This window comes from Aspergillus japonicus (assembly GCF_003184785.1).
Source record: "Aspergillus japonicus CBS 114.51 unplaced genomic scaffold BO86scaffold_23, whole genome shotgun sequence".
NCBI lineage: Eukaryota > Fungi > Ascomycota > Eurotiomycetes > Eurotiales > Aspergillaceae > Aspergillus > Aspergillus japonicus.
The window spans coordinates 248403-272086 of NW_020291660.1; the positions used below are offsets into that span (position 1 = coordinate 248403).

General features: G+C 53.4%; 9 protein-coding genes across 9 annotated transcripts; 5 read left to right on the plus strand and 4 right to left on the minus strand.

Annotated features, from left to right (window-relative positions):
* Positions 1 to 180: 180 nt before the first annotated feature.
* On the plus strand, positions 181 to 1509 carry BO86DRAFT_389214 (uncharacterized protein). Its single transcript, XM_025672068.1, has 4 exons — positions 181 to 601; positions 661 to 783; positions 846 to 971; positions 1032 to 1509. Exons 1-4 carry the CDS (start codon positions 425 to 427, stop codon positions 1239 to 1241), a joined length of 636 nt encoding a protein of 211 aa, XP_025527844.1. The 5' UTR covers positions 181 to 424; the 3' UTR covers positions 1242 to 1509.
* A 524-nt stretch (positions 1510 to 2033) lies between these two features.
* On the minus strand, positions 2034 to 3125 carry BO86DRAFT_379201 (uncharacterized protein; the record flags this gene model as incomplete). Its single annotated transcript, XM_025670663.1, has 1 exon — positions 2034 to 3125. The coding sequence occupies one exon, from the start codon at positions 3123 to 3125 to the stop codon at positions 2034 to 2036; it is 1092 nt and encodes a 363-aa protein (XP_025527845.1).
* Positions 3126 to 4808: 1683 nt separating this feature from the next.
* BO86DRAFT_430009 (phosphoesterase-domain-containing protein) lies at positions 4809 to 6416 on the plus strand (the record flags this gene model as incomplete). Its single annotated transcript, XM_025675667.1, has 4 exons — positions 4809 to 4994; positions 5051 to 5195; positions 5262 to 5552; positions 5611 to 6416. 4 exons carry the CDS (start codon positions 4809 to 4811, stop codon positions 6414 to 6416), a joined length of 1428 nt encoding a protein of 475 aa, XP_025527846.1.
* A 486-nt stretch (positions 6417 to 6902) lies between these two features.
* Positions 6903 to 8650, minus strand: BO86DRAFT_430012 (carboxylesterase/lipase family protein; the record flags this gene model as incomplete). The annotated part of the gene is made up of 2 exons (XM_025675668.1): positions 8201 to 8650; positions 6903 to 8134 (listed from the first exon to the last, which is right to left on the minus strand). The coding sequence occupies exons 1-2, from the start codon at positions 8637 to 8639 to the stop codon at positions 6903 to 6905; spliced, it is 1671 nt and encodes a 556-aa protein (XP_025527847.1). The 5' UTR covers positions 8640 to 8650.
* A 260-nt stretch (positions 8651 to 8910) lies between these two features.
* On the plus strand, positions 8911 to 11126 carry BO86DRAFT_430014 (Zn(II)2Cys6 transcription factor; the record flags this gene model as incomplete). The annotated part of the gene is made up of 4 exons (XM_025675669.1): positions 8911 to 9016; positions 9081 to 9255; positions 9317 to 9770; positions 9804 to 11126. 4 exons carry the CDS (start codon positions 8911 to 8913, stop codon positions 11124 to 11126), a joined length of 2058 nt encoding a protein of 685 aa, XP_025527848.1.
* A 1313-nt stretch (positions 11127 to 12439) lies between these two features.
* Positions 12440 to 14904, plus strand: BO86DRAFT_312704 (MDR family MFS transporter; the record flags this gene model as incomplete). Its single annotated transcript, XM_025667968.1, has 9 exons — positions 12440 to 12615; positions 12679 to 12905; positions 12984 to 13171; positions 13264 to 13427; positions 13501 to 13614; positions 13699 to 13759; positions 13915 to 14321; positions 14448 to 14572; positions 14648 to 14904. 9 exons carry the CDS (start codon positions 12440 to 12442, stop codon positions 14902 to 14904), a joined length of 1719 nt encoding a protein of 572 aa, XP_025527849.1.
* A 537-nt stretch (positions 14905 to 15441) lies between these two features.
* BO86DRAFT_379205 (MFS general substrate transporter) lies at positions 15442 to 17403 on the minus strand (the record flags this gene model as incomplete). The annotated part of the gene is made up of 5 exons (XM_025670664.1): positions 15442 to 15678; positions 15746 to 15895; positions 15974 to 16602; positions 16676 to 17114; positions 17218 to 17403. 5 exons carry the CDS (start codon positions 17401 to 17403, stop codon positions 15442 to 15444), a joined length of 1641 nt encoding a protein of 546 aa, XP_025527850.1.
* A 394-nt stretch (positions 17404 to 17797) lies between these two features.
* On the plus strand, positions 17798 to 19015 carry BO86DRAFT_430019 (lactonase family protein; the record flags this gene model as incomplete). Its single annotated transcript, XM_025675670.1, has 1 exon — positions 17798 to 19015. One exon carries the CDS (start codon positions 17798 to 17800, stop codon positions 19013 to 19015), a length of 1218 nt encoding a protein of 405 aa, XP_025527851.1.
* Positions 19016 to 19304: 289 nt separating this feature from the next.
* Positions 19305 to 20267, minus strand: BO86DRAFT_430021 (alpha/beta hydrolase; the record flags this gene model as incomplete). The annotated part of the gene is made up of 1 exon (XM_025675671.1): positions 19305 to 20267. The coding sequence occupies one exon, from the start codon at positions 20265 to 20267 to the stop codon at positions 19305 to 19307; it is 963 nt and encodes a 320-aa protein (XP_025527852.1).
* Positions 20268 to 23684: the final 3417 nt, after the last annotated feature.

Consider the following 23684-nt stretch of genomic DNA (forward strand, 5'->3'; position numbering starts at 1 on the left):
AATGCTGGCTGTCAGCGGGGGATGGCGGGATGAGCCTGGAGTCTGTGCGTCCAGGCCCAATGGGGACTAGGGAGAACAGGGGTCACAGACTCACAGCCCGTCAAGGGGCCCCATTCCAGACTAGTTAAATTGTCCATGCATTATTCAGGGGAGCGGATCAATTGTCATCCCCGCTCATATATAAACAATACGAGGCGCCCTTCCTTCTGGCAAAGGGAGCTGCTCACCTGAATTCTCTCAGCCTTTCCCAATTGCTGGTGCTGTTGCTGTCGCTATTGTTGTAGTTTGTTCTGCCACTCTTTTCAGAACAACACAACCGTCATTCACTCGTTTCCTCCTCATTCCCAGGATCTCATCCTCCAATCCACTCTTTCAACCACTCCATCCAACTTCCAGTCCCTCATTGTGTTCCTGAATGATCATCATGACTCGCTATCTCCTCTCCGCAATCCTCGCCCTCTGCGCCTGCGCGCACTGGGTCCTCGCCGCCCTGACCCCCGACCAAATCGCCAATTCGCTGAACGAGCTGGCGCAGCAAGGCTTCGCCGCCAAGGATCTGGTCTTGGAGATTAATTCCACCGCGGACGCTTCCCCGATTCAGGTTAGTGTGGATGCCTGAGGTTTGGGGGTGCATGGTCTGATTGTTTCCTCGGGGCTTAGGACGTCTATGCCGAAATGAGCACCATCGTCATCGAGGTCCTCCAGAACGTCAACTTCATGACCAATACCCCCGTCATCGCCGACCAGACCGCGCAGCAGTTGGTGTACGAAGGGTACTCCAATGTAAGCGGCCGCTTTGCTTCCCCCCCAACACAAGAAGACTGGACTAATGCACGGTGCTCCAGTTCGTCCAATCCCTCCTCGAACTCATGGACGCCTTCTCGACCAGCGCGACCACGTTGAAGTCTCTGGATGAGTCGACCAAGGATCGCGTTCCGTCGAATGTGCGCACGTTGGAAAGTGCTGTGGACGTAGGTTCCCTCGAATATCTAGAATGAGGAGGTGGGTATGCTGACACGACCACTCTCTAGGCCTACTTCTATAACATCATCGGCCTCTTCCCCGCCAACAGCTCGTACAACGCCCAGGCCAACAACCAGAAGGCCCAGGTGGATACCCATTGCTTCCAGGCGATCTGGGCCTTCGATGCCACCGCGGCGAGTCAGACGGCCACGACGGCGCAGCAGGCGCGGAGCACCGGGCTGCTCGGCTTGCGCCGCCGCGGGGTGTACCGCGCTTAGTGGGATGTGTCTTGCTGAGCGATGGGTAGGGGATGAGGGTGAGTAGGCGGGCAAACTCAGGCGTATTTAACCCAATACTTTTACGCCATCCTTTGGGATCTGGCTGGACGTGTTTCTTCTATCTTGTCGATATAGCTATGTATAGCATACTTTGGTAATAAAAGGGGTGTTGACGTGACACGTCTTGGGTTATCTGCCGGTCGGATGTAGTAGAGTGGGCATATGCGTTGTGCCTGAGGTGGAACCGCAACCACGGGACGCGTTCCAGAAGCTAGTCGTTTGACTATGGGATTGAGATGCGGGTGACGTCATGAAGTAATACAGGAGACTTGTTGAGCTACTACTGCTACCCCTCCTGGCGTGTCGCTTAAACACAGCTGACAGTACAGCTCGAATGAGCTAGCAGATAGAACCAACCACTTTCCACCTTCAATACAACTACGAGTAATTGAACCAAATATACTAAGGGCATTTCATAGATGTACAGTACAAACAGACTTTGAGTATACTCCGCTAGCTTTTGTAGGGACTGTGCCCTCGCATTAATGCCTCGCAAACGCGATTAGCGAACAGTAAGAAGTGCATAACGTGGAATCAGACAGAACGGCCCCCGTTGCTGACAAGTACAAAGACTGGTTGAAGCCGAATCAACATCAAGAAGCTCGGGAGAACTTTTCCAGGGACGGTGCCTGTTTGTTTCGGGTGTCTTAGTAGGAAACACTCAGCAATATCAAGATCTGCTTCGAGACTCGCTTCGCAGTCTTCCGGCCTCCTGCGGGCAAGCCAAACAACCTAATGCGCACCCGTGTTCCTGGGACTAGGGCATGCAGCCTCTGTTTTCTTTTTCTGGATTCGGGCATGCACAATGATATACGGCTTGTTGCAGTCAACAGACACCGAGGGGGTCTCATACTCCTGAACCATCAACCCGTCGATTTTGATTGCATACTGGTCCAGGGAACACGTGGCGAGAGAAGGTAGACAGGCAACATGGGCATGGACTGCGGTGATCCTGTAATCGACGTCCACAGTGTACCTGAAATGAACCTTTCCACCATCGAGAAAGGCCACGAAGGGCCCGACGTTGACGGCGTTCACGTTAATATCGTTGTAGTTGGGGAGGGCGCCCACCCACAGCGTGCCCCCGAGCGGGGCCGAGTCGATCTGGTTTGACCATCCCCAAGGGGGGTTGCATTCCAGCGCAACCCCTGGCGGGGACGCCGAATGCCCGAACGCGGAGCCGAAATCGCACCATTGTCCGTTGTCGGGCGGCGGCGGCGGCGGCGGCGGCGGCGGGGGATTATCGCACCCACACTTCGTCCGGAAGGTCCAGAAGGTGAACCAGGGATTACAGGATAGCTTGATGCACTGCGTCGGGAGGCCGCCGGTCCCGCCTTCGGAGCCCAGCGTGGGACTTTTCACGCTGGCATGCGTCACAATGTTGATGGGCTTGTCCGGGCACAGGTTGACATTTGGCAAGGCCTCACTCAGAGGGATCTCACAAGATGCGCTGGTACCCGAGACCGTGCATCTGGGGGATTTCTTGTTCGAACCCCAGGGATAGCTTCCGGGGGCGGTACCGGTGGGTGCCCCGGTCCCCAGCCACACACTCACCGTTTCATATTGGTAATCCTTGTAGGCCGGGTACTCCACTCGCAGGTTCTGCTTGTCAGCACTCAAGGAGACACGGACCTGCTGTCCGGTTGGCTTTTTACCCAGGATCCAATCGGCAGACAAAGTATTCTCAAGCCCTGTGAGGGTGGGAGTACAGTCCGCGCGTTTGTGGGTCCTTGCAGCCACGGCACGGGTGCCGGACGGGCTTGCAAGACAAAGGTTGCCCAGCAGGGCTATGACTAGGCTGATGAGGAGAAATAAATGAGACATAGTAGGTTGAGGTATTTTGTTAATGCTGGGATACGATTCTTAGCTGCGGGAAGCGCTTGCTGCAACTTATAGATAACGGCATTGTATGTAAGAGAATGCATTCCGGGGTGAAGAAGGGTACTCCTTAGTGTACTAAGCTGAGGATCATAAGCAAGCATGCAGGGTCCTATGGCACATATACGAGGAAAACAAATTCCGAGAGCTACAATTCGCCCTCCACATTGAGCAGCAACCATTTTCCAGGGGAGAGCTCAGAGCCTGGCCAAGGCCTCAAGCGAAGACCGAAGATCCAAATATACTGCTATGGGTCAGCCAACGAACAACGTAAAAGCCAAGTGCTCGAGCCATTGTCGCCTTTGTCCTCGAAGACAGTGCCAAGAAAAAGATCAGGAGAGTTAGAAGGATCCAAGAGTTCTCATATCGTAGCTCTGGCACGACAGCAGACTTGGCTTGCTCAGACGTCATACTCAGTGACCGGAGCAGTTTTTCTTGATACGAGCTGCGGTCATCAGACTCAGTAACCAGAGAAACGGATCGGCCTTTGAATCGGAACCGAGATAAGTATGTTCTACAACAGCCGTTAGTCGGAAGATTAACTTTTGGTTCAACCCTTCAAATTATTGAACCTTGAACCACCAAGGTGCTGACGGTCTCTTTCTCTTTGCTTAGACATCTCCCCTCTTTTCTCTGACAACCCAGTTGTATTCTATAGTAAATTTATTTAGGCTACCATTCTTATAGAGCTTATCAGTCCTTATCTGTATCTGCTCCCGGAAAGGCTCAAGTCACTATCACGTGACATGCGTGATTCTCAGTAATTGGCGGAGTCACTTTAAAGGTTGTTAACCGAGAATGAGTATGCGGAAAAGAAAAAAAAGGCAATGAGTAACTAGGTCAAGCGCCGTGTTCAACGCTCATATAAGTATTTCTTGGTTGTGTTGCTGAACAGCTCAGTCACTTGGCCGCATTCAACAGGCGGCACAACTACGAATGGGCGGACGGTAAGCCCCAGTCTTCGAGACCCTGTGGTCGCATGTGCTAATTTACAGCTGTGGCTAATGATATAGAGTGTGGCCCAGAGGATTCGATGCGAGAGAGACAGAGCGGGAACCACTTTCACACTGTCTGGCCCAGATATGTTGGAGATATTGCCCCAAGGGGCTCGAGTCTTGTTCCGGGACCTGTCGGTCGCACGAGCTCGGATATAAGGAGACCGCTGCCTGCAGGGCCGACTTCGGAACCTCGTCGGATTCCGGATTTCTCTGTCCAATGGCCTTTAGAGATTTGCTAATTGCACAAGACCACATCCTTGATTTATCTTTGCACACGACCACATGCGCCAGTGTGCCATGACTAGTGGCCGGCGGTTTGTCTAGCGAGATGCTTGAGCAGGCATAAGCACACGCCCGCCCCGCTATGCCCCACTCTGCTAGAGTCAAGGTGAGAAACGTGCTATCAATCTCCACATGCCATTGGTTTGTTCCTGTCAAGCACGTGCCCAGCCCTAAGGTAGATGGAGGAAGGTACCTAGTACTGAGTAGGTAAGAAGTCCTACTGAATGAATTGAATCGCCAGATGCGTGCGTGAGACTGAACTTGCACCACTATTTAAGCCGCTGCTGTCTCCCCTTGAATGACTCTCTTCTTGTCCTCGTCCTCAGCTCCCTTGACAAGATCGAATCCAATGGCTTCTTCAGTCGCTGCGCTTGTTGCCCTGGCCGGTCTGGTCACTGGTGCCACCATCACCACTACAGAGCCCTCCTTGTCTGATATTCGACAAGCTCAGGCGACGACCGTCCCTCTGACCTGGACCTCCAATATCACTGGCAAGGCCTACGACCGCTTCTACCAGATCTGGTTGGAGAACGTGGTATGTACCTGTGACTTTATGGTGTATGTGACTTGAGGCTCACGTTCTCTATGCAGGACTATGACAACGCTGCCAACGATACCAACCAGCAGTGGCTGGCCAGCAAGGGCATCACCTTGACCAATTACTACGGTACCGGTCATCCTTCTCAGCCCAACTATGTTGCTGCTGCCAGTGGAGATAACTATGGCATGGATAATGGTAAGCTAACCATCACTTCCTTGACTTTTCCGAGACGGAGAAGGTTAATAATAGTGTCTCGCCCAGATGATTTCCATGACATCCCTGCCAATGTCTCTACCATCGCCGACCTTCTGAGCACTAAAGGCATCTCGTGGGGCGAGTACCAGGAGCATATGCCCTTCCCCGGCTTCCAGGGATACAACTTCTCCAACCAGGTGACATATGCCAACGATTACATGCGTAAGCACAACCCCCTGGTCTCCTTCGACTCGATCAGCAGCAACGACACTGCTCTGCGCCTAATCAAAAACTTCACGACCTTCTACGACGACCTCGATAACCACGTCCTCCCGCAATGGGCCTTCATCACTCCTAGTATGTCTTCCTTTTCTGAAGCAATCACCCCCAGAACCATTAATAACATTCTCAAAAGACATGACCAACGACGCCCATGATACCAACATCACCTTCGGCTCCCAGTGGCTCCGGGGCTTTGTCTCCGAGTTGATGAACAACACCTATTTCTGGGACAACACCCTCCTGCTCCTGACCTTTGACGAAACCGAGACCTACGGCGTCCCCTCCAGCGAGGAGTACGCCGAGCGCAACCGCGTCTTCAGCGTTCTTCTCGGCGGCGCTGTCCCCGAGCACCTGGTGGGTACCGAGGACGACACCGTCTACACCCACTACTCGACCATCGCCACCGCCTCGGCGAACTGGGGGCTCCCCTCGCTCGGCCGCTGGGATTGCGGCGCCAACATCATCCAGTTCGTGGCCGACAAGGTCGGCTACACCAACTGGGATGTCGACAACACCCACCTCTTCCTGAACGTCTCCCTGCCCGGCCCCCTCTCCGAGGCCGACTACTCCCAGTACCGGCCCACCTGGCCCATCCCCGCCACCAACGCCTCCTGCTCGGCGGGCTACGGGGTTCTTCCGGCCGTCGTGGACGCGTACCAGGGTCAGGAGCCCACCTACAACTACACCTCGCCGTTCCCCTATGATGCGCCGTACGGATTGAATGTGGGGACGTCGTACTCGCGGAACGGAACGACTTATGTCTCGGGCGTGAATGCGACCGGGGTAATCGGCGATGACTCCGTTTCGAACTCCACCTCCTCTTCTGCTTCTGCTTCTTCTTCGGGGGCTTTTACGGGTGCGGCTGTCCCGGAGATGAGAGCTTCGGGGGCGGCCTCGGTCGCTGTGGCTGGCTTGGTGGCGCTTTTCGGCTTGATGTAAAAGGAACTGAGGAATTCAATGACAGAAATGGGTATAAGCTTTGAGTGCGCGAGCAGGGTGTTTTGTCTTTATTATATTTGAATACCAATAATCAGAAGATGAGGCTCTGGAAACCCCCTCCTGTATATATATTGTTGCATAATGCAAGTTCCCTCAGGTAAAACCAACTTTGTGAGAGTTCAAATCGCTTCATCTCTCTACGCGCCTTTTGTTCCTTTTTTTTTTTTTTTTTTTTTTTTTTTTCCAGAAGCTACATCATCCCACTTGAGATGTTCTGAACATTCTATATGTTGCTCAACAACAAGTGATTGCTATTCAAGGAATGAAAATATCTTCACTCCTTGAATTTTACTTTTCTAGGAACTTAGTAATATGACAAATAAAGATATCATAATGGGAGTATTGAGTGTGTAGAACAAGCATGTCAAAAGCTAAGTGTAATAATGATGAAAGCTGTTGATCTGCGCACATGAGACTGACCGATGATCACCAAGCCCTCTGACTGCGAATGTAGTTCGTCCAAAAGCGCGCACGCGCTGGGTCATCCACCGTTGTGATCGTCTGCCACTCGCCGCCCAGCTCGAGCAGGGTGTCCGGTTGATCCACGAGACTCGGCCACTCCGCCACCCCCTCCGGCCGAGAAGACGCCCCCTGCAACCCATTCGGATTACCGTACTTGATAAAATTGGCCCACAAGGTCGAGACCTTGTCGCCGATCACCCGATCCGTCTCCGTCCATGGGCGGAGGTCGTTGGTGATCAGACTGTTGAACGTGTAGGCGAACTCGGCCCCGTGATACGCGCCCCCCACCGGACCCTTCTGGTTGGTGAACCCGGGAACTTTGGGCTGGGAGTGATCCGGCTGCCAGTTGCGCCACGGGGTGATGGGGTGGGTGAAGTAGTAGCCGTACACCGCGGATCGAGTCTTCTGGTGGTACTCCTGCGCCCAGAGGGCGATGTTGTTGCGCGTGTTGTCCCGAGCGGCCTGGTTCCATGTCTCCAACGGACCTTGACCGGTTTCCCGGTTGCGTAGGGGGTAGAGTTCGTGGAATTTCTCGACGTAAGCGGGGTCACCTCTACCGTATGTCGAGTCGGGGCCGAGACGACCCTCCACGCAGCTGAGAAAGTCCTCGTAGGTGAAGCGCGGTTCGTTGTAGGTGCCTCCTTCCTCGCTGTTCATGCCCGCCATGACGGGGACGTCGTTGGGCGGCTCACCGGCGTGGATCTTACTCCAGGGCTCCGGAATCACGTGGCCGTCGAGAATAAGGCGGAACAACGGGGGAGGTCCCCAGTATCGCCGATCGCGTTTGGTCGAGACTTCGCGCAGCTTGTCCAAATCGTCGAATTTTCGAAACTCTTCGACATCCTTGATGCCGAGCTCGCGGAGAAGTTGCACACCGTCTTCCTCCGCTTCTTTGAGTGTTCGGTAGGACATGGGTCCGTTGGCGAGGGCAGGCTCCTGGAACGAGCGGGGCCCGGATTGAAGGATCACGCCGTGCAGAAGACCTTTCGCCAAGGGAGAGGAAAGGAGAGTATGGCTCATTGCATTTCCAGCCGACTGCCCGCCGATAGTGACCTGGTTGGGATTGCCGCCGAACACGGAGATGTTCGATCGCACCCACTTCAGTACCTCCACCGCGTCCAGCATCCCGACCATCCCAGACGTTCCGGACGGTGACTCGGCACTGAGTATAGGATGGGCAAAGTATCCAAAAATCGCTGTTCGCTCTTGGTGTCAGCTGGGTGGTTGCATGGCGCTGGTGCTAAGCTTTCAAGTTGACTTACACAGTCGGAATGAGGGCACCACGACGAGGACTCCCTTTTGCGCCAGTCCAGTCCCATCAAAGTTGGGGTCTGCGCTGCCCCCCTCACGAAATCCACCACCGTGATACCAGACATAAACGGGGTACGGTCTCTCTGTCTCAAGGTCATTGCTAGGCTGGTAGACGTTGAGGTACAAGCAGTCTTCAGACTGTGGATGACCTTTGAGGACGTTGGGGTAGCGTGGGTCGGGTGGTGCTTGGGGGCACACCGGACCGATGGTATCGCATACTCTGAGTTTGTCCCAGGGAATGATGGGCTGAGGTGGCTTGAATCGATTGGATCCAGTAGGAGGCGCCGCGTAGGGAACGCCTTTGTAGATTGTGATCCCAGGGTCAAGGGGGCTGGGAAGTCCCTGAATGAGACCACCCTCAACTTGGACGGGAGGTAATGTACTGCCCATTTTTGACTGTGAATGAAGGTGAACGGATGGCATTCTCTCCTTCAGGACAACCAGGACATATTAAGTCCGGCTTATAATACTGAAAGCTTCTTAGCGTGTTCGGGGATTAGTTACCCCTCATTTGATTAGGGCTTCCGGGCGGATCTAATCTCAGCCGAGTCTCGCCTCCGCATTTTCCCCCGCTCTTTCTGTCTGCTTTCCTTCTCTCAACTCATGCCTCGCTTTGCCTCGCTTCCACCTGGACATGTTTTGGGAATCCCCGTCAGACATCATGACGGTACCTACTCGGCAAACGCTGCAGTTCCCGCTAGATTCCAGTCAGACGGACCCGCTCGTCTCGTCGGAGCCCCCCCACAAGCGGAAACGCGTGAAGACGGGTGAGTCTGATCAGCTGGCAGCTGCAACTGGAATGACTAAGTGACATCCCTCTTGCGAATCTAGGCTGTCTCACCTGTCGCGCACGCAAGGTCAAGTGCGACGAGACGCACCCACTTTGCAACAATTGCGGCAACCTTGATGTGGAGTGTCAATGGGGCCAAGGATCCAGACGACAAGGATGTGAGTCGTTTCATCAGATGCAAGAGGGGCATGGGGACATACTATCGATTACTTATCCGTTGGCCAGCTACTACATCTCTTTCCGATCAAGCCGGTCGACCCTTCGCTCCCCGGACTAGATCCGGGCCCCGTTCTCCCGCGTGCTTCACATGTCGCTACGCACGGTCCAGATGCTCCAAGACACGCCCATCGTGCACACGCTGTGCCATCTACGGCCACGAATGCAGTTACCCCGAGACAAATAAGGGACGGTCGCTGACGTCCTCGGCCCAGTCTTTGATGCAACGACTTCGAAGTAGTCATTCACCGTCGCCTGCTATCTCTTTGGAAGATGAATCAACAACCATTGCTCCTGTCTATGACCGTACTGGTGTATCTCCCCCCGAACTTCGCGGCGACGAAAACCGTGTCGGATTTAGTTATGAAGCAATACAGCAAAACCTGGTGATGAATACCAGTTTGGCCGATACATATAACGAGCTGGATGCCCTCGGTCCTAAAACCGTGCACGACGTTTTGTTGCCGACCCGTGCCGATTCACTCCTCAAACCCACCAGCCCCAGTAGGACCCAAGTGAAATGGTCTAATCTACCACCTCACATCAAGCTCCCTAGTCAGGATCGACTGGAGTGTCTTGCCGTGGCGTTTTTTCTTCATGTTCATGTCTACCGCGCCAATGCCTTTCTCCACCGAGACCGAACACTCACCGCCATCCGCGATGGGAGTATGTCCGTAGCGATTGTCCTCGCCCTCTGTGCTGTGGGAGGGAGATTCACCTTCCCTCCGGAGTCCGAAGAGATAGTGATGGCCTGGGCAGCAGATGCAGGCAATCAAATCTTAGCATCGACGGACGTAAATAGAGACAATATCTCGGCCTCTCTTCTGCTGGCGATCTATTATCAACAGGCAAGTCAGTTTGCACAATCCCATCTCTGGTCCGGCATTGCCATGAACCAGGCAATTACCCTGGGCCTTCATCGCGAAGCCCCGTTGAGAAACTCCACCTTTGCCGAGAGCGAACGCGATCGACGGTTGTTCTACGCATGCTACGCGATCAGTCGATTCATATCCAACGGCTCACCGGAGTCAATCCAGTGTCCTTCGTCTCGCATCAGGCTCAAGCTACCATGCGACGGCTTCAACTACCGGATGGATGTATTTGTGGACACACCATACGCCCACTTGGAGGAGGCCGAGGAGCCCTCAGGGTCGCCCGCCACCCACCAATGCGTGGGCGCCATGGGATTCTGGGTGCGCTTGGTCGGGGTCCGAACGATGACTCGGCGATACTTCCACACCCTCACTGAAAGCCGACAGCAGCCGCAAGAAGACGACATACGAGCATTGTCCGGGGGTAACTCAAGGGGTCCCATGCTACTACCCTCACTAGCACCGTGGAATCCCACCTCCCCCTATGCAGCATGCATGGCCAAGCTAGCCATAATCCGAGAATCGCTACCTACCCGGTTTCAGCTCTCCCGCGACCGTGTGGCTCAACTCCACGAATCGCCCGTCCTCGGCCAAATAGTGCTGTTCTACCTGTGGTGGAATGAATGCCACATCGAACTGTGCAGCATGGCGCTGACGGGGTACGCACAATCCCTGGACGAGGAGACTCTCGCTACCGCCCCGGATGGCTGGGTCCAACAGACGTGCCGGAACTGCTTGCGGCATGCGCAGGCTATTACTGATGTGCTGGAACTCCTTGAACGTGAGCTATCTGGGCATCCGCTGACGATCTACGATCATACCATCGCGCATGTAGTTTACCTGTCCCTTCGAGTGCAGCTGGAAGTCGGACTCGTGGATAATGAGATATCATCTCGTTTGACGAACCGATTTGAGATGATGCTCGAGTTTGTGAAACGCACGAGTAATTATTTTCGATCGATTCAGCTCGTGGTGAGATGGGCCCTACCTCATGATTGACCTTGGCCTCGCGCGACCGCTCCTGCTAACATACTATCAATGCCATCTAGCTCAAGGAGATGCACCGCATGCTCGCCGACCATGGATTTCCTTGCAAGCAGCCCCAAGAGAGCCAGTCGTAAGTCCCGCTCTCCCATTTTGTAACCTAATGATCACATCTTTCGAAAGCACAAACTGAATTACCCTGCTAGTGGAGCCGAAACCCCCCAGTTGCCTTGGTTCCGACGTCAAAAAAGCCTGGACAGCCAACGGCTTGCAGAGCAAGCGGCTATCGTGAGTAGATCGAAAACAAAGAATGCTAATACTATTCGCCTAATACTAATTCGATCGCTCTCTCAATGCAGGAAAGTATAGACATTGACGCTATTCTTCTCGATCTCTTGCCCGACTGCTCATCAATGCATGGGACTACCGACTGGATACAAGGGCTTGAAGCGCGGGGCGCTGCTCTGTCACAGGTGCGTGGGTCCTATACATTACTCCTCCTATTGTCTGTGCAAACAATTTAATCTCCCTGGATACAGATTCCCCCTCCAAATGCAGAATGGAACACTTCGATTCCTGATCTCTGGGCTCAACGGCCCACCAGTAGCTCCTCACGGGCGGCAAATGGTTTGGACAGTACGAGGGTTGTTTTAGAATCGGGTGTGAGTATTTCCCCGTGGTAATTGTAGAGGTTTTTGCGCGTAAATATCTACAGTGTTTTGTCTTGTAGGGCAGCCTCTATGGTTGCATAAGCATAGAGGGATGTATGTACAAGGCTTAGCAACAAGATAATATGTATACAATACTTGCGTCATGATAGGAGCGAAATAATGCTGGAGACAAAGGACGTGCACTATATTTTTCTTGTTCTATGAAGGATCCGAAGCGAAGATCGCAACGATCTGATAGCCATACGTTATCTTCTCATCGCGACTCATCGCGAGGAGACATTAAGAAATTTTCTCTCCTAGGCGAGCCTCGCCTGCGTCCCTCGCTTCCCAATCGGGTATACCCGCCCGATCGGGCTGTGACAGCAGCGAGCGAGCACACCGAGCATCTTGCCCAGCCTAATGCCTATTTGTTTTCGACATAGCAATTCTCGTGCTCAGCTCTCAGTCGCTGGCGAGAGACCTTTACCAGTACCTTGGCTCATATCTGACTAACTTAATTAGCTGATTCTTTGACTCTGAATCGTGGAAGTCACTGACACCTAACGAGATCTCCCACATACCGCCGTCCATTGACCTATACACCAACTATATCAACGGAGAATAATGTCAGATCAATTGACACACCCCACCGACAATGAGAAGCAGGCTGCTACTCAAATGATCACAGCCCCAGAACCGGCTGTAACTTCCACCAGCAACACCGACAGCGACAGCAGCACCCGCAAAGATGCGCCCGTCCAAACGCAGACGAATCTTCTCCCAATGCGCCAGCTCCTGATCGTTTTCTCCGGCCTATCGACTGCGATGCTATGCTCCATGCTCAATCAAACCATGTAAGCTATCTACATATACTTTTCTTCTGCTGTTACGGCTGTATAATAACAAGGAAACTACAGCGTCGCCACCGCCCTCCCAACCCTGGGCGCCGTATTTCACGAAGCCGACATCGTGGCGTGGGTAGGCACCGCCTACCTCCTCACCAGCACCGCTTGCCAGCCCCTGTACGGCCGGCTGAGCGATATATTTGGTCGAAAGGTGATTCTGCTCGGCTCGTTGGGGATTTTCCTGATTGGGAGTGTCTTGTCCGGAGTGTCGCGGGACATGATTATGTTGATTGTTTCGCGTACGTAATTCTTCACTCTTGTGGACGAGAAGTCCAAACATGACAACTGACTGGCATCCCATGGAAATGTTACTGCAGGTGCCATTGCAGGAATTGGCGGGGGCGGAATTGTCACGGTCGTCAGCATTGTCGTATCCGATGTTGTCTCCCTCAAGGATCGGGGCAAGTATCAAGGGATCATCGGCGTGGTGGTCGCCGCAGGGACGGCGATGGGGCCGGTGATCGGAGGCGTATTCACAGAGAAGACTTCGTGGCGGTGGTGTTTTGTATGTATCCCTTTCCCGTTTCTTCATCACAACTCTTTTCTGGGTGTGCTGGTAATGTGAAATGCTGATCAACGTGGAGCTTCAACTTCTAGTATATCAGTGTTCCGCTGTCGGCGGTCGCGATCGTGATTGTCGCGTTTGCCCTGCCGCTCAAGAAGGTCGAAGGGAATGCGATGGAGAAGATCAGGAAGATTGATGGCTGGGGGAGCTTGATTAGCTTTGCAGCTTCAATTGCGATTCTGTTGCCGATTTCCTGGTGCGTGAGGCTGGCATTTCTGTCGTGGGTTGTGGTAGGTTCATAGGCTGACTGACGGGCGTGATTTTTCTAGGGCTGGGACGCGATATGCCTGGACCTCGGCGGCGGTTCTGGCTCCGCTGCTGATCGGAGTCTCGCTCATAGGGGCTTTTATGTTGGTTGAGGTCAAGGTGGCCAGACTACCTTTGTAAGCTTCCCCGTTGCGTTCAATGGTGTTTTTTTGCTAATCCATCTATCTCCAAAGAATCCCATGTTCGTTACCTGCGAAAAGTCCCCAACCCGACCCCCTATTCCAAGCCTCCAAGCCAACACTAACAACAAATTCCCCTCTAGTAACAATGTTCAAAAACACCCACGTGGCCGTGTGCATCACCACATCCTTCCTAACCGGCTTCATGACCTTCGTCAACCTTTACTACGTACTCCACCCCTCCCCTTCCCCATCCTGTCACACTACAAACCTAATCCATTTCTCACAACCACAAAGCTCCCCCAATTCTACCAAGTTGCCCAGGGCGACTCCGCCCTCCGCTCTGGAATCCTCATCCTCCCGCTCGTCCTCTCCCAGATCATCACGAGCTTCACCTCCGGCTTCCTCGTCTCCAAATACGGGTGCTACCGCATCAACCTGATCGTCGGATACGGGCTGTGGACGATCGCCTCGGGGGTCTTCACGACCGTGGACCCTGCCACACCCGCCTGGAAGCTCGTCGTCTACCAGTTGATTACCGGACTGGGGAGTGGACAGACCCTGCAGACGACGCTGGTGGCGATCCAGGCGGCTGTGCAGCGGCACGAGATGGCCGTCGTGACGGGCGCGCGGAATTACCTCCGGATGATGGGGTCGACGCTGGCCGTGGCGGCGAGTGCGGCGATTGTGAATAATGTTGTTCGGTGGGTCTGGTTCTTTTTATCACGAGGACTAGGGCCTGGGTAGGGGGGGAAGGGGAACAGGGGGCGGTGTTTCAGATGATATGATATGTTCACGAAACAAGCTAACTGTGTCACTCTCTGGTATAGTTCGAAATTGACTGGCCTGGACTTTGATTCCGCTGTGATTGCGGCCATCGTATCCGATCCGACGACAATTAGGTCAATGAGTGGATTGTCCGAGGTGGAGGTAACGGAGGCGTTGGATGCGTATGGTGGGTTTCTTGTTGCCACACCTACCGTCCCTGGATGGCATTGACTGGTACTGACCTCTTTCTGGGTGGCTACAGCCAAAGGTGTGCAGGTGACCTATTATATGATGACGGTGCTGGCGGGGGTACAGTTCCTGCTCTGTGTGTTCTTCGTCAAGGATTACTCGCTGGAGCGCGAGGATGATGCCCGCGAGAAGGAGGCGGCGAAGAACTGGCTTCAGGAGCGGAAAAGAAAACAAAACGGGAAGGGGACTGTGGCGGAGGGGGTGGCTGGGGTGGACGAGACTGAGGATCGGACAGAGGAGCGGCGGAGAGAGGTTGAAGATAGGGTCTAGAATGGGTCGGTCTTTCTTAGTTTGGGTGAAAGTTGGAAAGGAGTAATGTCAAGTTGCGCGCTTTCGTACTGGTTGATGATGAGGGATAGCATTAGTGAATGTTTATTTGTGCAAAAAAAAAAAAAAAGGATCGCGGGGCAATGATGAAATGCCACAGGAATATATCAAAGATTATATTACACTAAATCGAACCACGGTGCTTTTGATGTGTGTATATCTTCTTGAGGCCGCAGTTTTACTCTTGTCTATCGTGGTGAAATATTGCAAACTGGAAAATACATCATATGCTCTAATCAATTCATTGATCGCCAAGGAAGATGTCTGTATCTCAGAGAATCATAATCCTCTAATCTTCTCTTCAATGTCTAAGTGTGTAGCTTATGCGTTTATTAAGGCCTAAACTCAGGTCTCTCATATCATTGTCTCGTCAGCTACTATATGACTAGGTATACCATGCTCTCCTCCCATACAACAACCACATGTCACCTTGCCAGCCTGTCTCTCTTTCTCATTGCCAAAACCAGGTTAATACTGTTACTAACCGCTGTACTCAACATGTTCAACAGCCTGACTCTTTACAACCCCGCATTCACCTCCCGCGTGATGCTGGTCAGCACCGTCATCCCTTTCGAAAACATCGATCTTTGCGTTCCGCCACTTGCGCGGATGCAGACCCGAGCTCTCGAACAGGTAATCGATCTCACGAAAGGTGCGGCCTTTCGTTTCTGGTAGTCGGAAGATGCACCAGATCCAGATGAGGGCGTTGGTACCGGCCTGCGAGGATTCACGAATAAGAGAAAATTTAACAAGAACAACAGGATAAGAAGGTAGAATCACTCACAAACAGGAATGCAGTCTTGGCACCCAGGTTCCACGAACCACCGGTCAACATCTTCGGGATGAGCACATTCGAGACCAACGAGCTCACATTGAAAGCCACCCGAGCGAGGGAGATCATCTTGGCTCGGAGCTTGCCAGATGGGACTTCGCCCTATTCATTCCCACATTTTTCACATCAGTACGAAGTCACGGATAGGTAACAACAAAAGAAAAATGCGTGAGGACCCACCACAATAGTGTACGACGACGGCGCCACCGTAGCAATATACACCACACTCGAGACCAGCAACAACGAGCCCACCGCATTCGACACCTCGGTACTCTGCTTGACGCACCCGAGCACGCCGATCGCGAACAGAAACACATCGCTGATGATCAACCCAGTAATGAAAATCGTGGCCCGGCCGAACCGCGTCATGAGCCAGATACAGAACAGCCCGAAGGTCAGATACTGGGAGTTGAGAATGAGATTCAGGTCGAAGGCGCCGTGCTCAGACAGACCGGCCTGCTCGAGGAACTGCACCGTCTGCACGTTGATCCCGTTCCCGCCCCAGGTCTGCGCCATCTGCACGATGCACACGATCTCCGTGCGCCAGCGGTTCTTGCCCCGGAAGCACTCGGCGTAGCTGCTGGAGGCATTGAGCTCCACCTCCATGCGGTTCGTGTAGTCGATCAAAGCGATCGTCTGCTCGATTTCTTCCGGGGTGGTGTTGTCGCTGCGGATGCGGCGGAGGATGGCGCGCGCGTCGTCGAGACGGCCGGTGCGGACGAGGAAGTAAGGGGATTCCGGGGCGAGAAGGAAGCAGATGAGGAGCGGAGGGACCCATACGAATTGTATAAGGAAGGGGATGCGCCAGGCTGAATAGGTTATCATTAGATCAAGAGCTCTCCTGTCACTCACACCATACCCGCGAGAAGAAGAGAGACTTACCCCATTCACCGGGGACGTTCAAGCAGGCTCGGACAATCAACGAGCCAATGAAGAACCCCAGACCCCAGCAGATGCCCACCCATGCGGTGACAAACGGACGTAGACACGTCGGCACCATCTCCGAGGAATACGCGATACAGCCGGTCTGGAAGGCACCCCATGGGATCCCGCACATTACCATGGCGGCAACCATCATTCCCAGGTTCTTCGCAAAAGCAAACAGAAATAGCGTTCCGGCTAGCATGATCATCATGCCGCTGAGAATTGGCTTCCAGCCGTATCGGTCGGCAAGGTATCCCGCCAGAGAGAGACCGATGAGCTCCCCGCACGCCATGGCTTGCTGGATGGCGGTTTGCCATTTCGCGGAAATCTCCAGAACCCCGTTGTCATGCGTGCCAAATTGCTGTTTGAATTGATCCTGGCCGTAAAAGGTGGTGGTCTGCCACCGGCATTGCAGAAGGGTTAGTTAGGGCTGGACATCGGGGGCCGGGGAAATGCGGGGGCGTGGGGGGAGTTAACAAGGGTGTGGGGGCTCCACTCACGCATGTCGCATCCGCCGCCTGCATGGTCAGCGTGAAGGAAAAGACACATGCCCAGAAGACAGCTTTGCGATACTTGCGGATGGCCTGCCACCAGGTGAGTGCGTGGTCCGCAGCATTGGCAGCGTGGGCCCTCTCGAGGAGAGTGGTCTGTTCGATGTCTAGTTCGGGATCCTTGGAGTCAGCCATTTTGATTCGGACATCTCTGGTCTTGTATGGTTTCGGTGGGGACGATCGGCTCTAAATGGTCTTCCAAATTTTGCGGGGAAACGTGGGGTAGAACAAGGTCCGGCTATACTTTATCGCGTCTCATGCAGGCTTTGTAGGTGTCTCGTGGAGCTACGGGCGCTGTACCTCGTATCCATCAGCCCATACGATCCGAGGCGATGCTCGCCAAACTACCGCCTGCCAAAGCTTAAAGATCGCGGCTCGCTAATTTCGCCTAAGTGATAATAGGCTAGATGTCATGGCCTAGCCTCAAACACCCCTCAAAGCTTGTCCTCGTGCTCATTTGAGCTCGACCTGCCATAATTCACCGCTCTTCTTTTGTCACATTGCTCATGCCAGCAATCCCCAGAACATCATGTCGCAAATCTCACGAGCCATGTACGCCTATGTCGGTAGCTTTGTTATGCCGACCCCAGGTGCACATGACGGGCTGCATGTCTTCCGGGTGGATTCCGAAACCGGAGCCCTAACGCCCGTCTCCTCCCACATCCCCAGCCTCAACGTGGGCAGCTTCGCTCTCGACCCTCAGCGCGGCGTACTTTACGTGACCGACGAAGTAGCATCGACCTCGGAGTTCCGCGAGCAACACCAGGTCGCGGGCGGCGGAGGTGGGCGGATCTTCGCCTTCACGATCGACCGAGCGACGGGCGGCCTGAGCGAACTCGGCCACTGGCCCAGCTACGGCACGCAGCCCGCGGGGATTGCCCTACACCCCAGCGGCAATTTTCTGGTGGTCTCGCATTTCACCAACCGCACCACTATAACCACTCAAATCACCGGGACCGCGCAATTGGGCTTCTCAATCAGCCCTCGCTATGACGACGCGACCACCGTCCTCTTCCCCATCGACGCTATCGGCCGCATCGGCGCCCCCTGCCACATCCACATCCACGCACCCACCTCGCCGCCTTCGTGTCTGCACTCTATCACCCTCTTCCCAACCAGCACCAACGACAACAACAAATTTTACCTAGAATGCGACATGCTTCAAGACAAGCTCTTGACCTTCACACTCGCCGACAAGCCTCCTCTTCTCCGCATCCATGCATCCCATGCCACTCCAAAAGGCAGCGGACCACGCTACTCCGCCTTCCACCCCACCCTCCCTGTCTTTTACGTCAATTACGAATACCACCCCATCATCGAGACCTTCACTTACCAGACAGATGGTTCTTTCGCCTCCTTGTCCAAGGTGGAAGTCCTCCCATCGGCGGAGGAACTGGCAGCGAATTACCCCCCACCGGAAGGGAAGGTTCTGCTGTCTGATCTGAAGGTTCATCCGGGTGGAGGGTTTGTCTATACTCTTGTGCGGGGATATAATGTGCTCAGTGTCTTTCGGGTTGATCACACCACGGGAGGGTTGGAACGGATCCAGACGGTCGGATTGATGGGTGGGGTTTCGCCCAAGGGGTGTGCGGTTAGCCCCGATGGACGGTTCGTGTATGTGGCTCTTTCGGTGAGTGGGTTGGTGCAGGTATGGCGGGTGGAGGATGAGAATGGTGGAAGGCTGGTGTTTACGGGGTCAACGGTTAGTGTGCCGAGACCGGGGGCTGTTTTGGTGGTTGAGATATAGATTTCTTGTGTGTGGTTTAGATGAATTTATTATCCGTTGACTCGAATATAATCTTCAGACGTTCATTCGGGTAAAAGATGTAAGAACACCAGAACTCCGGGTCGAGAGTGTTGGGAAATTATTATAGATTTTAGCAGAGTTATATATACTGGTCGCGAACAATCTCAAATAATCTGGATATTGGATTTGCTTTGGTGTTCAGCGTTCACCCTGTCACTTCCAGCAACACTCCCATATAAATCAATGTATAGCCAGCAACTCTAAAGCATTCTTTGCGCGATCAAAAGCATTACAACCACTTCTCCTTCTCCTCAACCACCTTCGCCCTCGCATCCCACCAAAACTGCAACCCCTCATCATTCAACCCCCCCAGCACATCCTCCGCCGTATGCGGCGCCCCGGGGACAATGGCCTTCCCAAACTCAACCCCCCACGCCGTCAGCGTCTCCCACATATGCTCATGCGCCTCGCGCAGCCGCACATCCTCGCCCCCAATTAACAGCCGCAACTCCGTCTTCTCCCGCTTCACATGCTCCAACTGCCTCTCCAACAGCGTCAACGCATGATTCGCCGTGAAGAACGCCTGACTACCATTATACGTATCGTAGGTTACCTCCCGCCCTTCATCCGCGAGCTTGGTCCGAAAGCTGCCGGCGAGGGAGCTCAGCGCCCCGCCAAAGACCTCGGGGTACTTCAACCCCAGGTTCCACGCCCCGTAGCCGCCGGCCGAGTGGCCCTCCAGCCACCGCGCCGAGGGGTGCCGGATCGTGCGGTACCGCTCGTCGACGGCGGCCACGAGATCGCGGCGCATGATGTCGCCCAGCGGGCGCGCGCCGTCGTAGCTGTTGATCCACCGGCCCTTGGGGAGGGCCTGCGCGGCAATCAGGATGCAGGGGGGCATCTTGCCGAGTTCCATCTTCCGGTAGTAGAAGCGCAGCGACCATTCCGCGTGTCGCGAGCAGGAGAACCCGCCGTGCAGCCAGTAAAGGACCGGGTACCGCGGCCCCTCGAGGTCGGTGTCTGTGTAGCCCGGTGGCAGGACGACCAGGTAACTCCCCTGAGCGCCGGGTCCGCGCGTCGGTTGCGGGTACAGGGCATATTGGATCTCCGAGGGTAATGCCCACACGTCGGTGTCGATCCACATGTGGTTGTAGGCATCCAGTAATGCGGCGGGCGGGTGCCAGCGACCCTTATATGGGGGGATCGGGGGGTAGACTTCGGATGAGGTAGGGGTGGTGGTGTCGAGTGTCATCTTGTTGGAGACGGAGAAATGTTGTAATTTGTGATGATAATGACGCAGAAAATGATCTGCTTAGTTTGTTTGACTGTTGATTGATGATATGAATGGTGGGTTTGGTTGGATGAGGTGGTTGAGAGTACAATGCGATCGTGAGTTATAAGGGTGGGCTGGCCCGAGTCCAGTATGCGGGGCCGCGGGAGTGGAGGGGTCGAGCTTCGTTACCGGCGCGGGGGATTAGGCGAGTCTCGCCTACGGATTTGCGGGGAATTTCGCTCGCATTCGCCTTTCTGCCGGTCGGTAAGGTGCCGGTCTGTTTGCCGAGGAAGCGATATGTAGGACCGTAACGGTCCTTCTTGCAAGCAAGATCGAACATGCTGCTTTTATTGCTCAGCCCACGGTCCCGGTGCTCCAGTTGGTCCTCCTTGTCATGACCAATGGGTTTCCCCTTTTCAGGACTACAGCATAAAGGTGAGCTTTTACTGTACAGTCCCCAAGCAGCCATGATGATAGTGTATAGATCTACGGACTAAAGGACGCGGGACTACTTTTTCTTTGGTGACTTTGGGAAAGTTTCTCCCACCGTCAAAAGGGATGATAATCTCAATATGCACTTAGCTTCATATCCTTGAGAATTATTTTGCCTAGATATCGCATGTCAGAGAATAATGAAGAATGTCATATATCACAAAGTGGGTTGAGATTGTCTCGATACTGAAACAGAGAATAGAACAGTCCCATGAGGGCAGAAAAAGATGGAGAATGATTGTCTACAACCTCAATGCGTAAGAATTATCATACTAGCTATAAGGTAGCCATACGATCCTCGAACTATTATTATACGCACCCTGTCAAAAACAAACTTAGTCGCTAGCCTATATCAGTCATCGACCAAACACACACCCCCGATCTCGTTTGCGATTATCCGGTACAACCGCTCCTGCTTGACCACTGTTCCCCTTGTCATGCAACCCAAACGACTCTAGGGGTTTGCTCTCATATTGTGTCCTTCCCACGATTGGACCTCTGGATGTCATGTGAATTGTCAATACAGGTATTAGGATAATAAATACACAATGAAAGCCAGCTCGGAAGGGCGTCCGAGGATCGCGCCTCAATCCAGAAAGAGAGGAAGTTTCCAACACCTACTAAGACACGATAATAGCAAACGGCCAGATCCAGGTCTGTGGGCTTACGACAAAACGGGAACGACAACATTATTAGCAAGACATCAGAGAATTAACCGGTGTACTCAACGATTTCTGGCACAATACTAGGTGAATGCCTGTGGCACCTGAGTCCGAATGCAAGCGGGATTTGAACCAGTATGACTCGGAGCCGAGCCCTAAGCGGAAACCACATCCTTAATCCATGATCGGTCCAATTCACTTCTTCGCTGTGACCTCCCATCTACATTTCAGTAATCATACCATCGTGCAGGAGTAATTGGGGGCTTTGTAGCGGAGGAAATCGAGGTTCAGAGCAACACGAGCATTCCAAGGTTTTACCTGTGGGGCGAGTCTTCGGAAACCCCAACCCGAATACGATGGGCGCCCTTCGAGCGAACTTGATCTTTAATCGAGTCGTGCAGATGCTACAACACGTCATGTGGGGCTCAGACTCGAGAAACTCGTGTAGCGAAAAATGCGTCTGGACCACTGTAAAGCGGAGGAAGAATGGCGATGAGCCAGTCGTTCTGATCGTTGTAAGGACTTCTCCGTGGGACATGTAACTTCTCGTGACCGTGGCTCCAATTTCTGCTCTTCGTAACGGATTCATCTGGTACAGAGCATTGGATGAGGTGAAAGACTGGCAAAGTTGGAAGCGGTATGGGCGAACCGCAACTAGACCCTCTCGGTGACGCAACGCTGTCTCTGGGAGCTTCTATACGAAGAATCCTTATATAAAAGTCTCAAGCCTTCTGGCCAGAGACATAATCGACATTCGAAGATCCTCTTTTACACACCCTATTCAAATCTGACCTGGATCTCTTGGCGCGATCTCATTTATACGACTACTCATCATGGGTAGATACGAATTCCTTGCCATACTTCTACTTGGTGAGATATCTACTACGCGCCGCTCACTTGGCGACGCATTGGGCGCATACAACTGACAAAGCAGGGCAAAGTCGCAGGTGTTGAGCCTCAAGTCGGCAACCCCGGCGGCAACAGTGCCTGTGCCAAATGGTGTGCACAGAACTTCCCCAGTAATCCCGGATCCTGCACATCGCAGGCAGCCAAGAATGGAGGGCCGTGTTTTGAATGCGGCCCACTTCAAAAGTCACCGATAACGAAGAAGCTCTGTTCCGGGGTATGTACTGATATCACCACCGTGCAAAACTGCGGCGACTGTGGCCATGCAGTAAGTAGATCGACCTCTGAACATCAGTTTTCACTACCGTCTCTAACATGCAAGGGTTAGTGTGCAGCAAGCGAGATCTGTAATTCTGGTGTTTGTCGTCCACGAAGCAACTGCAATGACCACAACCAGTGTGGTGTTGTGGGGTGTGGGAGCTGTGGCTGCGGCGGCGGGACTGCCTGCCACACTGGCCAGGAGGATATAAGTGCCGGGTATTGTGTCTTCTGTGCAGATTGTAGCCAGGTCCCTGGTGTTTGTGGGTCCAATAAAGATTGCCCAGAACACAGTATCTGCGTGCAGACCTGTTGTACCGGCGATCACTTTACCCCTGGCACTGGTACCCCTAGATGCATTCCACCGGAATTTCTGAAGTGTTCTTAAGCAGCAAATTATCTCCCTCTCTCTGGTTTTCTCCCGACAGTTTCGATTCGCTGCTTAGCAGCAATTCGCACCTTTGGAAAGCTAGGTTTGTTTAGGTCAAAAGTGTACGTTACCCTAGCAGGAAGCCAAGCCACGAGAAGAAAAATGTTGATGTCGTCAAGTACGGGGTATAATTTCTGCTAACCAGCCGTTAAGTATATCTGCTATGCCTAGAGTAGAGAATAACAAGAAGCCTTATCAAGGAAGTCTGACTCTCTAGGAATACAGAAGAGCATCCGTCTTGAGCATCTATGTTACAGAGCTATTGGCTGCATATGATCTCCAGGGTAGCATATCGATTGGGGTTGTTGGGGACTTGGAAAACATCGGACCAGACATTTTGGCCAGTGGAGTCTCAAACGGAGAACAGGGGGTCAAGCACTACTGGAAGGACTCGCTCTAACAATAGAATAGTTGTCCAGGAATTGGATTGTTAGAGGCTTTTGAAGTAAGACTATGGATCTAAGTACAGCAACTAGGATCTAATCTGGCAAGGGGTAGCTCGCTGTATTCAGGATGAATATCGTAAGATAGCAAAAAACATACAACAGAAGGTATTCGCTGGTGGTCACCCACCCAACTACTAACCTCCCGGCGTGTGGCTTAAGTACGGCTGAGCGGACGGGAAGCCCTGTTTTCCACACCCTGTGG

Excerpts from the sequence above, each read along its gene's own strand:
- BO86DRAFT_389214 (XM_025672068.1), top strand. The coding sequence starts at position 425 with ATGACTCGCTATCTCCTCTCCGCAATCCTCGCCCTCTGCGCCTGCGCG. Across the intron at positions 602-660 it reads CGGACGCTTCCCCGATTCAG|GACGTCTATGCCGAAATGAG; the intron begins GTTAGTGTGGAT and ends CTCGGGGCTTAG. Across the intron at positions 972-1,031 it reads CGTTGGAAAGTGCTGTGGAC|GCCTACTTCTATAACATCAT; the intron begins GTAGGTTCCCTC and ends ACCACTCTCTAG.